This window comes from Scatophagus argus, chromosome 5, assembly GCF_020382885.2.
Source record: "Scatophagus argus isolate fScaArg1 chromosome 5, fScaArg1.pri, whole genome shotgun sequence".
NCBI classification, from domain to species: Eukaryota; Metazoa; Chordata; class Actinopteri; family Scatophagidae; genus Scatophagus; species Scatophagus argus.
Window position 1 is genome coordinate 2,151,411 of NC_058497.1, and position 16,125 is coordinate 2,167,535.

Sequence of the window (16,125 nt, forward strand, 5' to 3'; positions counted from 1 at the left end):
ACGACATTTTTATGTATTCATTGCACAAGATGGTTTTCAGCTTAATAAAGTGGAAACTGGATCTTTAACCTCTCAGCCAACTGTAAGAATTCAGTATGAAATAGCCTTTTTAAGGTATAAAAAGCGTGGAATCCAGGTCACTGGGGAAGTAGTTGAATTTAAACATTTACAATATCACAATATGCATTAAAATTGCAATATAAAATTGCAATATAAAATTGCAATATAAAATTGCGCGTACAGTGATATAAATGTTTATCCATCACATATCACTTATCCCTCCTTTACAACTGCATTTCATGGCCACAGTATACTTTTCCCAAAGCACTTTCCAAGCTCTGTTCTTTTGAAATATTCTTTCAGGCTTCATAAGGGCCAGAGTAGGTGACAGAAGGTCAGGGTCAAGTCATATTGTTATCTGCCTCCCCCAGAAGTCACAGCGCACCTCCAGTCATGCACACACACACAGACACATACAAACGTACACAGACATACACACACTTTCTTGACGGCGCCGTTGCTTCCTCACTCTTTCCTGTCTTCCTTGTCTAGACCCAGACCCCTGTGTAACCCCTGCACCAAAATACACACACACACACACATACACACACATTCCTCCACACTGTGAAAAATAGGCCATCAAACATTAAAAGGATGTCTGACTTTGGAGAGTCACTACTCTGCTGTGATGAGAGACAGAGAGGGACAGAAACATCAAAGTAGGCTAGGAGGTGAAAGTGAGTGAGCAAAGTGATGAGGTGCAATTGAGAAAAATGAAGGAGAGATAGAACAGGGGGAATAAAGGAGGGGTGGGGGGGCGACAGACAGGGAGAGAAAGATAAGTTTGTAGTAGCAGCGCTGAAAGCCAGGGTCTTTGGGAGTGTGGTCGTAAATCACACTTTTGTTTCAAAGGAGAGTATTAGGGCCACCTGTCAACAATTAGTCCTCACAGTGATACCTTATTGAGTGTGTGTGTGTGTGTGTCTAAAGAAGATAAACTATCTAAACTATCAAAAAAAAGGAGCAGGTCAAAATGACAGATTACAGTCGAGCTGCGGCGAAGAGTTTGTTAAACTCTTCAGGAGAAAATGAAAGGTTTTCATAACTCAGATAGTTTACAGTTTATAATATAGTCCACAGGAAATTGAGGTCAGCTTTCACACCGCTTTTTTCAAGGTGTTAATGCATACCATACGCACGCTAGCTCACTTTCTGATAAACATAAAGCACCTTGCTGTGTGAGCTACGAGTCAGTCACCTTGTGTATTTAAATTGTTACAACCTCATTCATATAGTGTAGCAACTTTTTAAGTTCAGCATGTTACCAATTGACCTTCCCTTATTTTGTCAAGTGGGACGTGTGCACCTGGAGACTGCGATCACATCAGACTTGTTTCTGAAAGCAGAAACATGTGTTTTTTCTCTTTTTTTTGGACAGATTAGATCTTCAGTTTTGGGATTTTCTGAGGCAGATACAGATATTGATATTTAATTTTAAATCTTATAATGATATATGTGCCAGTAGTTATAGGTTTTATTACTAAACACACACACTCAAAACACATATCTATATATTTTTTTAAGAAATGAATCGTTTGAATTTTAATTCGTTCTAAATAACAAGACGCAGATTCATCCTTCTTCACGTCAATAGCAAGAAGATCGTAACACGCACACGCATGTTTTGCCCTTGCTTGTGATTTTCATTACACAACCCTTCAAGCAGGTAAAAGTTGATAGTGTAAGGACTTCCACATTATAACAGAGGGCTTTGCTACTGCACCACTGCTGCACTTAGCAGTAAATCAGTTCATTTTACATTCCATTCAAGCTGTGGCCTCTTAAAACAAGGCTATCTTAACTTGCTTTCTTAGTTTCCCTTGATGCTAGTACCCCTCTGTTTTCCAACATATACCACTGATGAGTTAAGGTGTGTGGAAAAGCAGTGAGTTTGAAACAAGTACATGCTCAGAATCAAATATTTCCATTTTAAAGGTTCAAATAAAAATGAAAAGCTAAAAAATTTGTTTCAAACTTTAATCATTATTGTTTCTGTCAAAAACATCAATTGTAGCAACTTGTCCAGTATTTCAACTAATGATAAAGAATTTATCTTTAAAAAAGTATTGTTTTATCAGACCATAAATTTGAATATCACCACTGTTATTTTGAGATTATTCTGCACATTAGTGTGTGTTTGATCAATTGAACTAAATAAGAGAGAGAAATATGCGTTAAAATTGGTCAGATGTTTAAGTCAGTCCACTTTTCAGCCTTGTTTCTCATTAGCTCAGTTTGAAAAAAATGTATTGAATATCTCAACACTTATATTGTGCTTACTAAAATAAAATAATCAGATGAAATGTAACACAGTTGAACTTCCTTGCTCCTGAATTGCTCCTTTTTCAGTGCTGTCATTTTTAATGATGTGGTCATCACAGTATAGTCTTCTCCAGATCCTATATATATATATATATATATGTATGTATATATGTGTATGTGTGTGTGTGTTATACAGTGCATTTCTGGGGCTTCTCAGGGTGTGATAAATTAGACTTGTCAGACAAGCTCTTGCACAAAAACAAGATGATCGTCACCCTCAAAAGAAAGCATGTATTTATATGGTGCAAAATTACCAAAAAGTGCATATCGCAGTAGGTTATTTAGTAGTACAGTTCACCAGTGAGTTCTCCGTGGGGCAAGGTCATGTAGGCCTCTGTGTCTGCTATTTTGAAGATAAATTGGCTCCATGCATCCTGCCACATGTAAATTTAGAAATCCAGCCCCCTCCACCGCTACCACTGCCACCAGCGTTGATAAAAACGCCATAATTTGCGCAATTTTCACCGGATGCAAACACATTGAGTCACATTTGCTTTTGTGTCTGCCTTCCTCCTGTTTTTGCACACTGGGTGTGAATTTTGGGCAGCAGGGGTGGTTTTCTTATAGGCTGGCAGAAAGCAGCAGGGTGAGGCAAGCCGGGGCCAGGCCACCTAGCCACAACAGCTGCTTTGTGATTGTCGCCAGCGAGGACAGCAGTTGATTTTTGGGAAGGAACTGTAGAAAAGTACACATCCTTCTCAAAGCTGCCAGCCCAGGCCGCCAGCAGGCCTAAAAATAGAGGCTACAATTGGCCATCTTCTTGTCACAGTTAAAATCTGAAGTGGCTATTTGCGTCCCTCTAACCCCCCCCCCACCTCCTTTTTTTTTTTTTTTGCCGGACTCCTTTTTTCTGTATGATCAGTGTATTGTCGTTTGAGGTGATGACCCATAATGTGACTGTCCCACACTGTAAAGCGCGGTTTGTCTGCGGCCCAGCGCATACAAGCCTTGATTAGTAAGTGCAGTTTCTCTGCACAGGGCAGAGGTTATTGAGGCTATACCAGGCATATGGCAGCCAGTGTAGAGTTTTATTATTCAGATGTTTTTCAGATCCAGCCACAGGACTGTATAATACGGCAGTGTGCAGTACAAACAGGTTCTGAGTGCTCCAAAAACAACTTGATCATAATAATCTAAAAACCATCTTTGATACTTTCATTTGATCTGAGTTCATATTTCTTTGCGAAGGGCTGTACTTTGCCCTCTAGTGCGGTGGATGGAGATCAGGCTTTTCTACTTTCCATGAAATACTGTTAAATGTCTCTGCTTTCTCCTTTCTTGCGACACTCTCATGACAGCTATGACTTGCTGTGCATTTTTTTACGTGCACGAGTGCCTTTCGTGTTTATACACAGCGCTGGTCATACACTTCCCAACCGTAAAACATCAACACGAGGCTATTAGTCAGTGCAACAGATTTGTTTCCTCACCGAGCAGAAGCCCTGGTGGTCCGATCACGGGGCCATCTGGGCCCTGGCTCTGGTTCAGAGAGAAAGGGGGAGGCAAAAAACAAGGTGTGACGGGAAACTGTTAATTCACTTGTTGATAAAGGGGCACTTCCTTTCTGCTATTAGAGGCTGACGGCTTGCTTATTTGGGTTTGGACTTTTGTTTTATCTCGCCCCCCCCGCCCTCCCCCAGTGCTCCCCTTCGTCAGTCATCGTCCTGTGGTTAAAAACACCAACGCTGTGCCGAGGTCGATGCCAAGGAAACATTACCTCATAATTGCTGGTGTGTGACACGTATGTACACGACCTCACTGTGACCCTGTTTTTGACAGTATAGTTACTGTAAGTTAAACAGTTACAGAGTCCACTTGAAGATGTCGAAATCTCTGTTCCACATAGACGGTAGATGGATCTAACAGGGCGAGTTAACATTTTAATTTCAGAAACGTGTAAACAGTATGAAACAGTGAGATGGATTACTTGTGCAGACTTCAGTCGGCATGATGAGCTGTCTGCCTTGGATCAGTATCCAGCCCGAGACTGAGCTAACCACCATTCGTAAAGCCACATGTTCACCGTGTTTCTTAATTTTAACTCTGTTCTTTAATTTGAACTTTTTTTCACCACTCTTTTCTTACTTCTACATCTCATTGTAGTCGCTGTGATGTTGTTGCTCTGTGGCTTGTAGCCTCACGCCTGTTATTAACCTGAAAAATCTTTATTGCAGTAACATAGAGTGATACAGTACAGTGGTGTCAAATCAAAAAGTCAAATTGAGATTCCTTGGAAATAGGAGTGGTTCTTTAGCTTTCGTTGATATGATGTGGTTTCCATCTCAGCAGATGGAGTTGGCCCACTTGTCATGTTCATATTCATATATTTTCAGCACTGCCTAGGTCTATGCTGATATGTTGAACAGTTGAGAGTTGAGTTTAAACTGAGCAAACGTGTGGCGTGACGGAAAGCTCCAAAACAGCTACGAAACAGACCCTGTATTTAGGATGTTTTGTCAACAGTTGAGAAAGGTTTATGGAGAAAACAGCCAAATGTGAATATCTGTTTCTGACTAATCCAGAAAATGTAATATCTTCACAGATCAAAAGCTCTTCATCACATTGATGCAAAAAAAAAAAAAAAAAACATTTTAAAATTACAATGCTACCTTAAAGCATTCCTTCTGACTGATTTGAGACAATCCCAGTGATTGTCAAATACAACCAGATATGTTGTTTTCATTGTATTGTATTGTATTATACTTTCTGTTGGTATTCGCAATTGTAGTGTGTTTCAGTTGTCTGTAACATTTAAGGCAGTACAGCAGAGCAGAAAATAGGATAAACCCATCACTTACTTGTAGAAGTGTTTTCATATTGGCAAAACAAACTGAAAATTTCAAATCAACTCGCAAAATGCCATAACTACCACATAAAGGTGCAACTGTGCCATGGTAGACATACATCATATTGGCCAACACGACCCAGAACTGTAACAGAGTCATTACAGCCACATTAGGGAACATTTAAGTGTCCGATTCTGGCTTGAAATGTACTTTGTGACAGCGGTATTATATTGTTTCAATCTAGCAGATAATCACATTTCCACATTAATCCACACTAGTGTTGAAATGTTCAAATTTAGGATTTTCCTTTTTGTGATACTAGACTATACAAAGGCAATACAGAGTCATATGCTGTGTCTCCTTAGGCCAGGAGAAATGACACAGAATATATGTTGCGTGGTAAGACTCAAGCAGGGACCAACAGTATCAGTCCCACCCTGTCTGTGACCTTGTCCTGTGTCTTACATGCATGTGCACAGAAACATGGTGTGTGTGTCCTGTCTTTCACCTCTGACATGTAGTTCACACATTTTATCTATGACAACAGCATTACTTCCTTTTCTTTATCCATGGACATTTGTACTGTGTTTCTGTTTGGAAGCAAATAAACAGGAACTGTCAAAGGATTTTGGAAGAATCGGGGGAATGTCACTGGTCAGAAATTTGTCACTTGAATGTACTTAACACTAACTTTTAGATAAACTGTTTATTCTTTCAAAACATTAAGGAAATCATTAATAAAGCAGGAAGAATATGTGAATTGATATATGAATTGTAGGTCATGGAAGTTTTTCAATGTAGTTACTCAGAGTGACGGAACTGTACATTAAAGCTTGATGGCGGCCTTGTGTTTTAGTACCAGAGTTGTCCTCCACGTGGCGCTGTGTGGTCAGGATTCCCAGTAGTTTGGAGAGGGAGGAGCAGTGCTGCCAGGCCATGTAGGCGCAGAGGAAAGAAGTTGTAGAGCTTGAGCTGTCCTGCGATGGTCTTGCCTTGATACAAATCTAACTACACTGAAAGAGTGAGGGAATTTTTTTACGTCTTTTTTAATGAATGGTCACTTCCTCCAGCTAAAACAACTTGCAGCCCTCCTTTGGAGTTTGAGTTTTTTTTTGTTTTTTTTTTTTTAAGAGGTGACTTGAACATTTTTTCTGTTAAATGTAGAGACCTCTTAGGTGCAATCTTTGTCATTTGTCTTTCCTTCTTTTCCTTTTCTTTCCTCCTTTCCTTCTTCTTACGAGTTGATGGAAGAAGTGAAAGCCTTTACTTCTTTAGATAAACATTTTAAACTTTTATGAAAATGAAGATTTTTTTTTTCTGTTCTTCAGAGAGCAATGTTTGTTCTCATTATTTATGTCTTTCATTTGAACACATAGAATTCAGCACCTCATTCAAATTCTGCTTAATTTACCTTAAGAATTTACCCTACAAATTACAAGTCAGCTGGGAATAGGAAATGACAAATAGCTTTCTAAAGGGAGCAGATGTTCTTTTAAAAGCATTTTTTTCTCTCAACCTGCCACACAGTCAAGAGGATTAGTGTTTGTACATTACTCAGTACATTTGATTTAACAGTTGTGTGCCATCAAAGGTAAGCTAGTGTTAGCGGCTTGTATTTGTTGCAGGCTCTGTCGGAAGGCTTCTCCCTGTGGTCGGCAGAGGAGCCAGAGCCCAGCTCGGCTTGAGTCAATAAACGGAGAGCTCAGCGCAAAAACCACACTGCAATCGAACAAGCTGTTTACCCTCAAAATTAGTCTTCCCCTGTACTTTCAGGGCTTTTAAAGCGACCAAAAATACACAGTGCGAGGAATATGTATCTTGGCAGGCGTTTGCGCTCCGCCAGAGACCTATGTCCTTTTTATACGAACCCTAATAACTCAATCTCCACAACCACTAAACCCTCTTATCACTGGGTGCTCGCTGCTGCACTCATCATTATTTGATTTGCAAAATTGGAAGGTAGAGATAAAGAAATAAAGCTGACTTGCCATCACACACAGACGGCACTTGTGGCTTCCAGCTTATTTCCTACCATGTGAAAAGTGCACACTCTGAAAAGCCAAAGCCTTTCATTGTCACAGAATCAATAGGTTTTACATCCCACCTTTGTTCCGCTGCCGTGTGTTGATCTTCTTAACAAGTTTCTTTGTTTTTCTCTCGCTTCTGCTTCATTTTTTTTGTGTATGTGAAGCTGAAGGTCTGTGAACATGTTTGTCTTAGATCAGTGTTACTGCTTAACAGGTCTAATGACATGTATTGGAACCTAATCTGTTACAATATACAGTATGTACTAAATATAATCCAGATAATTTATACTGTACAACTTCTGATCTATTGTGGATGTATTGTATAAGATATAGAAAACACTGGAGTAAACTTTTTCATACATTCTCCATTGAAACATAGTGGGGCTCACGAGACACCGGTGTGTCTTTGAAACATGATGCTACCTCAACATAGAAACAAATACATAATAACAATCTGTTAACAATCTAATGTGGCATAAAACAAAAAATATATTGCTGTTAAATCAGTTAATTCCAGGATAAATGTAATATTGCCTCTTAGTGAATCCCTCCCACTGTGTGTTTTTGACACAGCACTTATTGATGCTGTCAAATTCTGCCGACTACATTCGGATCAAAGTGGCTCCCGCAGTCGTTACTTGCTATTCAAACAGAGCTTCTTTCACCGCTGAACATAACAGTGATGTCAGTCAATCAGCATTACATCGGGGACATTTTTAAATGGCCAGATCAAATCAGTTATATGAGTGTGACCACGGTGTGTTTTTGATGCAGCGTGCGAGCTCGGGAGAGATGTCTGATTATTAATCCAGATGAAAGAAGAAGGGTTGTTGTTGTTAAAATATTTAAAAATATATATCAATCCTATTAAGTGTGGACTGGACTCTGCTTTAACTACAGGAAAATCACCATTAGGCACAATTATAATATTATGATGAAGAAGGAAACGTTGAATGTTCCTGTTTGGCCTGATCATTTTCATCCAGTTGCAGGATGGCTGTAACAGCAGTGCAGACGTCTTATTATCTCCTCTCTTATTGTTTCCTCTCTTTCGGACCACTGGGTTATAAAAGGAGAAGCATTCAGACCCAGACAGAGTGCAGATGCAGCCGATCTCCTCTCTGACTAGGAAGGTTGGCTTTGGGGATGTTACTTCTTATTTAGCTTCAAGCAAACTCGGATCTGTTTAGAATCATATGTAATGACAAATGTCTCATCTTAAACTGAGATTTAAAAACTTCAAAAATAACAAAATTCTCAGTTTTGTGGAAAATGTTTTGGACAGACAATGTGCAGTTAATTTTGGTGTTGTGTTCTCTCATTAATTTTTATCTTTCTGTTGACGCTGGTCTTCTTGTAGACATCGTTTCATTTTACATCTAAATCTTGCTATAGTGAATCAGCTACTTAAATGAGTTGAAGAACAGTTTGTGTTCTGTGTTGTCACTTTACTCAGATTTCCCAGTCGTGCACATTATTCCTATCTAAAAACGCTTTGGACATTAACCGACACAAGCTCAATATCAGTTAGACTGAACATTTATTTAAAAAAGAAAAAAATATATATGTTCAGTATTGTTCTAATTTCATAGAGTGGGCAGTACCTGTAGATGCTGAGACATTTCCAACATCAGCTACGTTAGAAAAAACCAAATGAAAGAATGTGAAATCCTTGTTTTAAACCTCACATTTTCCATACTGTTGTGTCTAGGCTACAAAATTAGGAACGAACATAATTCTTTTTTTTCATAGTGTAAGCACTGCAAGATGTTCCAAATCTCATACATTTCAGTCACCCTGAATTGATTTGTTTTTTAAGTTTCCAGCGGGTCACGTTGACTGGCTGTCTGATGGATCCTGTCCTTCACCAAATGTCTCTCCACTCTTCTGTCTTCCTGTATTCTATGAATTGGTTTGTGTGTGTGCTGTGTATGTGTACCTGTGTGCTTGTGCACACCAACACCACCACCACACACACACACACACACAGGCACACAAACACTTAGTCTTCTTCCACCCGGCTCACCCCCCACATCTCCTTCTTTCCCAAACATCCAATCATTGGCCATAACCTGTGCCTCTTTAACAGGAGGTACTAGCTCCTTGACCCAAATCAAATGATGTCTACACACACACACACACACACACATATGGTTGGAGTGTGGGTGTCATCTGATCCAGTGGAGTTGTCTGACCCCCCCCCCCCCCCCCCTTCCCAGTTCTTCTTGCTGGTCTGATCAAGTCCTGTAAATACTGACATGCTGTAAACTTGTAGATCTGATTTCAGGGTGCTGCTTGTGTGTGCAAGTGTGTGTGTGTGAGTGTTCTTTTCATCTGATCGTTTTCTCCTGATTATGTTAGGTTGTTTGTCAGAAGTGTGCACATGTGTTTTTGCATGTAGACATGTTCTGCTTCTGTATCGCTCTAGTTGTTTTCCTCTCGCCTGCTGCTTTTTCCCCTCTTCATTACGGCACAAACTGCTCCAAGCTCTGAGCACACTACTCTTTTGTCACAGGCACAATGTTGCACAATTAAAAACTCACTTTTTTTCTTTTTTTTTTTCTTACCTTCCAAGTTTTATGAAGAAATTAGAAAAAAAAAAATGATGTACTGGGAATTTTATTTTTTCACTATTGTAACGTGTTTTCTTTTTTAGCTGCCTGACATGAGAAATGTCAATAAAAACAGAAAATGTTCAAAAAATGTACCCAAATAGGGCTGTTAATAAAACCTCCCCGTTAGCTTGTGGTTTGGGAGCCGGGGACTGGGCAGGAAGCCATTTTCACACAGGCCGGCCTGACCTCGACTCTTAACTCCGACTGAAAATAGCAGTCGTGCAAGATCGCTGTACAAAGAGAAAAGACAGGAGGGAAAGGGAAAAGAGAGGAGATAGATCCCTCTGCCACACTGTTACCTGAGAGAGGAGGAGGAGGAGGAGGAGGAGGAGGAAGACAAAAACGACCTGATGGCTTTTCCACCAGTCTTCTGATTCCTTTGCAAAACAGTAAATCTCTTGAAGTTTATTTTCTTTGCAGCATCTGTGTTTTATAAGGGCTCTTTTAATTTGTTTTTACTCTGTCCAGTGGGGGATCCCCGCTTCTTCTTCTTCTTCTTCTTTTCCCCCTCCCCCCTTTTGTGTTCAACCCTTTTTAGCCCTCCCCGCTGTCTGTGTCTCTCTTTTCTCCTCCCGTCTGTTTTCTTCTCTCTCTCTCTCTCTTTCCTCCCCCCTGTGGAAGTGAGTGTTTCAGTAATGATACTTTGGGGAATTGGGAAGGTAGAGCAGCTTTCTCCTCCTGCACAGAAAGACTACAGCCCCCCCTGTCCCAGCCTCTTCATTCTTCTTCCTCTCCCCTGCTTTAATCCCTCCCCCATTTAACATGTCTGGGAAACTTCAAGGAATGAATGGCACAAAGCGAGGATATACTGATACAGATTTGCCGATATCGGTCAGTTATCACAGACCTATAGAGTTGGTGACTTTATCTATATTTGTGTGTTTTAAACGGTACATAACACAATACCTGTGTTTCATATTTTTTGAGGCCTTAATGTGGTGAATGGCAGTGTGTTTTCACCATTAAAATTCAACAAAATAGAGCTGCCGCAACTAGCCGATTAATCGGTTAGTCGACCTGAAGAAAGCTGATCATGTGGGGCAGTTCTCCAATAGGGTGTATCAGTAATGCATTTGAAAACTTATTTTGCAGTAAAATGATTGTTTATGTCCGTGTCTTTCTTAATGAGCCTTGTGAACTTGAGGGATTCTTGCTGTCCACTCGCTTCCTTGCAGAATATTATATATGATGAATTTAGAAAATGTGCAAAACTAACATTACTCACCAGTGGAAGAGGCTCAGTTTGTCATGAGGATGGCCACAAGCCACAAAGCCCTTACTTCAGAGTTCATCCTTTGTTCAGAGCCAGATTATTGTCCATCTCCATCCTCTCCACTCTGTGGACCCACCATCAAACTTCCCCACTCTGAGGCTGACCCATGTCTGTAGCCTAGCTGAGAGCAGTGCACCGTGGAGGTGTTCAACAATCGCGAAGCTTGTCTGATACAAGAGGCATAACTCATTTATTTTTGTTGACTAACTGTTGTAGTGAGTCTCAAACTAGTATTTTTTTTACTTTCCAAGATCCTGTGGAGTTTTTTTGTGAGATAAGGACTCATTCATTAGCTGTGTGTATTTGTATTCAGTACTGACTGTCTTCTGGTGGAGGTCTGAGAGCATTTTCTAGTTAAGTATCAAGTTATCATCATACTTATACACACTAATAAAAATACCTTTGCATTTTTTAATATGAATATATGAATATGAATAGGTAATATGCTAATTCAGCCTCTCTCTCTCTCTCTCTCTCCCTCCATGGTTTTTTGGTTTTTGAAAAATTCTGGCCATCAAATGCGGTCGATGATTCCTGTAGATCCCCGATAAATCTTACTCATCAATGTCCTCACTTATTGGAGTGTACAATTCTGCTGTGTATTTTATGATGTCAGACAGTTCCTGACAATTGCAAAGAAAGACATGACGTCAGGTTCATGCCCTTATTTAGTTTCCGTTTGCTCACATGTATGTAAAGCTTTTTTAATGCACAAAGTCTAGTCACAACCATAAAAGTAATCCCTTGCTAGGACAGCAAGTAGCTTTTTCCTTCTATTCCAAACTCTTCCTCCTTTCTCAGCCCCTCTGTCTCGCAGCTGCAATATCATCCTCAGGTCCAAGGTCTCTCCTGTGTCTCAGAGCATCACTCAGCCCGCCTAATATGCTGCTTCCTAACATTACCCAACCCCCTTCTTCTCCAGACCTGCTGGAGTTGTTTGCTTCCTTTGACTAAAATACCCTTTCTGGCAGAACAATTCAAATAAGACACCGTGTTTGTGTGGACACACACAGTCTTCAGAGCTTGTCCTGTTGCACGTTGGCTCCTCGTTGGAAGCCTTCTGCGTGTATTGGATGCAAATTGGGGATTATAAAGGGTTGAGAGAAACATGAGATAGCGTGACACGGGGCAGCTCAGGAGAGAGAAAGCGCATAAAGGATAGAGAGAGAGAGGTTTAATGTGAGAATAGAATGCAAATGCTGTTGAGACAGGGATGGATGGACAGGAAAGTTGGAAGGATGGATGGATTAATGGAGAAAGAGAGGCAAGGGTCAGGTGACAGTGTGACTTTTTGGCAGGGTCAGTTTTTTCTCTCGACGACGGCGACGGAGCTGGATTTGCATTGATGGATCTTCTTTCCATGAGATGTCATGTATCAGTGCTTCATGCGCACATCACACCCCGGTCATTAATCAAATCATGACCTCCGTGTAGAGTTATCTGTCTGCCCGACGCCTCTCATCTGTCTACCTCGCTCTCCCACTCACTCTCTCCTTCTCTTTTATAGCAGTCTCAGTCAGCCTTTTCCCTCTCTCGCTCTCTCTTATAAATAATTGTCAGCAATAGTTGAGAACATGCAACAAGTTTGTCATTACATATCAACAGGAAATTTAAAAGGTGATTATGATGAAACCAAAAGTCCAGCATCAGTAGTCATTTCAATCCAGGCTGTGTTAATAGTGACAGTATCAGTAGAACAGTCAGTAATGATGGTGAACAGCTGGTGATAAACAGGACAAAAACCCTTTATTATTCAGACTTACGTTTGTGCTCTGTGGGTTTTTGGTGTCTTTTTGGCTTCAACCTGAACATGATCAGTAATGTCTTAATTCTAATCTAAATCTCAAATCTTTAAAGTCAGCTAGATTGTTTTCAGCAGATTTATAAATCCATGTCTGCATATGGTTCTGTTTTCTAAATGTTAATCTTTGTGAAAATATGGACACATGTACAGGCCTGATTTCCACTCCCACTGTCAACCATGGGTGGATGTAGACACGCGCTTTATCAGTTGTTTGCATATGTCTGCTCCACTACTCTCTCTATGAAAATAACAGCAAAGAAGAACTGCACTTTCGCAGAATTGCTTTGGCTGAAGTCTTTTTAACGGAGCCAAAGCAGCCCTTTTCACCCACTGTCATTAGTATTAGCACATAGTCGTCATTGTCAGCATTTGTTGAAAATGTAATCGGTAATGATTAAGATTACAGCATTCGTATCCATTTTGTCTACATTAAAACTAGGAATTCAAAATAAAAATAACTAAACTAAAAACACTAAAAAAAATAAAATAATCCACACGCTTATTTTACACTCATTTTAATCTAAGCTATTTTTTATATGTAGAAGCTAAACCTTACTCATCAATGTCCCTCACTCCATCCATACTTTTACTCACTCTGTCTGCACCTGTCCACCATATACACGCTTACACAAACAAGCACCACACACACACACACTCGCTGTCTGTCCTGTTCATGTATCATCTTCTGCCAGTGCGTGATCTCTAACACGTTCCGCCCTAACTTTTCTTCACCGATAATTTAGGAATCCTTGGCCTTGAGTGACAGCACAGTATGACCATTTGATCATTACCAATCGTCACCCCTCCGTCTCAGTCTGGCCACACCTGTTCTCCAATTTTAACCCCTAAAAGGCTTTTTTTTTTTTTTAAGGGTGGTGGGAGGGTGGTGGGCGGAGTGACGGTGAATGATGTAGTAGGGCAAAAGTGAAATTTTGGATGAGGATACTAAATTGATGGACACCCCACACCCCAGTCCTCACACTCCACCCCCCACGCTTAGGTGAAGCACCATTATGGCTTTTCAGGCTGTTTCCTGTACAGATTTTTTTTTTTCTCCTTATCTGCCCCCTCCCCTCAACACAAAAGATGGCTACCCAGGCTCTGGGGGTGTAGCACTTTTGAACTGTGAAGGGCTTTCAGGAACTGCTCTGCACAGAACCTCTGTTAGTCTGACCAAGAGAGGAGCAGGGGGAAACTGAAGGACAGGTTTGTGTAATGGTCTCCTCTCCCCGTCCGAAGGTCAGGCAGCATTGTTGGTCTTAAAGACAGGCCTTTGGAGAAGCACAAAGCAGTGGTTTGGCAGGACTAATGAAACTCGGAGCTACACGTTAATGATCTAAAAGACTGGACCAAAACACTCAGCAGTCCCTTTCCGCTCGCTCTTGATCGCTCCTTCCACATAATGATGAGGCACTCTCCTCCTCTACCTTTATTGTAACCTTTGATGTCCGCCTTGTTTTCTTTGTTTCCACGTCCCCCCCCCCCTCCCTCCTTTTCATTCCTTTATGTTCTGTGGCTGTCACTCATCTATTAAGGCAACAAATGAAACAAGGAAAACATTCAGTGCGTGTATTGTGGTGCACCCACAGGTTTGCTCTTTATTTCTTTTGAAAGCACTTGAACTTGGAATTTTCCTTGGGCTGCCCATGTTGCTATTGTCGTAGGATTACAAACATATTTGTTTCATAATCCACATTTCCTATCCCTTATAGAGCAATGTTTCAATGTAACTGTTTATATGTGACTGTTTCCTTTCTCATTGTATTAAAAGTACATCTTAGAAACCCATATAGGTACACTAACCTCTAGTGAGATATAGGCAAATATTTACCTGGATAGAGATTGTTTCTTCAGTGAAACAAAATTGATTACTGAAGTCAAAATGTAGCTTCAGGTAAAAACGAAATTGTCATAAAACATGCCTACACAAAGTCAGACCTTTTAGTCCATAGTCACCTGTGTTCTGATTTAAGAACCTCAGAAACATTTTGTGGATCAGTATGTCAGAGCCGTACTGCCATGTATTTTTGCTAGAAAATGTTCTTTCGCTTTGTTGTTTGAAAAAAAATAAAAAATAAAAGGTCTATCTATAAAGCATGTACACAGGTGTATACCCAGCTTTTCCCCATATTTACAGGCCTAATCTGCAATCAGATAGTGTTGAAATGAGCTATCCAGTAAAGATGGGGGCTTTGTGTTTAGTTACATAGGTGAACTAGCAGCCTCCCTTCTCATCTAGCTGGTTAAGGTCGTTAGGCCTCGAAGAAGCCCTTTGACATGGCCTGATTATGTTTGGCTCTGGCTGTGTGGGATATGTGAGATGAGCTGTGTTTCTTTGAATCATCTGTGCATGTGTGTGTGTGAGGGAGTGTGTTGAAGCAGTGTGTAGGCCCTGTTGATTGGCCTTGATTAACTGACTGCCAGGCACTAGATGCAGAGCTTGGGTCTTTGTAATGTAGCATCTTGAGCTGGTTATTTCCAGTCATTCCACAGTGGCCTTGAACCTGGGATTGTGTGTGTGTGTGTTTGTGTGTGTGAGAGAGAGGAGTGTGGAGAATCACAATTTAAGGCACCTAGTCTGCAAGTTAAAGTATGAGAAGAAGGAATGGAATAAGTGAACGAGTGAGTTTTTAATCTAAGCCAAAAAAAATAAAAATAAATTATGTATAAAATGTTGTTCCAATGTTCTCAGTCTCCTGAGACCATTACCTGGGAAGGCCCTCGATTGACATATTTGTCTGTTATGTTCCACTTCAAATCTTTGAAAAAGAGGTTTCTCTGACCCTGCTGTCCAGGGAACATGTAGTACTGTTCACTGAAAACACTAATGCTAATCCTGTATTTGTGTGTGTTTGAAGCCAAGCTGAGCAGCCAGGATTCATACAACAACTTCACTAATAACAACATGGGGAACCCACGACTGTCTCCGCTGCCCAGCCTCACTGTGGTTCTGCCCCTGGCTCAGATCAAACAGCCCATGACCCTGGGCACCATCACCAAACGTACTGGGTAGGTAGCACACACACACACACACACACACACACATACATTTCAGCCTTTATTCTCCACAGGAACTCCAGTTTATTATGCACATGTGTGACACACAGTTACAGTATGAAAAGATCCAATTACAGAATCAGTAACGAAGGATATATCACATCAGTGATTTTCTGTGTAGTGTTTCCTCAGTCACACTGTGTCAGACGTGCTGTATATGTGTTCAGTAACACTTCACGTT

The 16,125-nt window shown here is 40.6% G+C and overlaps 1 protein-coding gene across 3 annotated transcripts in view; it reads left to right on the forward strand.

The window, feature by feature from the left end:
• The window catches only part of bcas3 (BCAS3 microtubule associated cell migration factor), a 304,969-nt gene that overhangs the window by 68,375 nt on the left and 220,469 nt on the right, over positions 1 to 16,125 (forward strand). For all 3 annotated transcript variants that reach the window (XM_046388328.1, XM_046388329.1, XM_046388330.1), the window contains exon 16: positions 15,746 to 15,896. In XM_046388328.1, the coding sequence (XP_046244284.1) occupies positions 15,746 to 15,896 (151 nt within the window). The remainder of the gene's footprint in view (positions 1 to 15,745; positions 15,897 to 16,125) is intronic.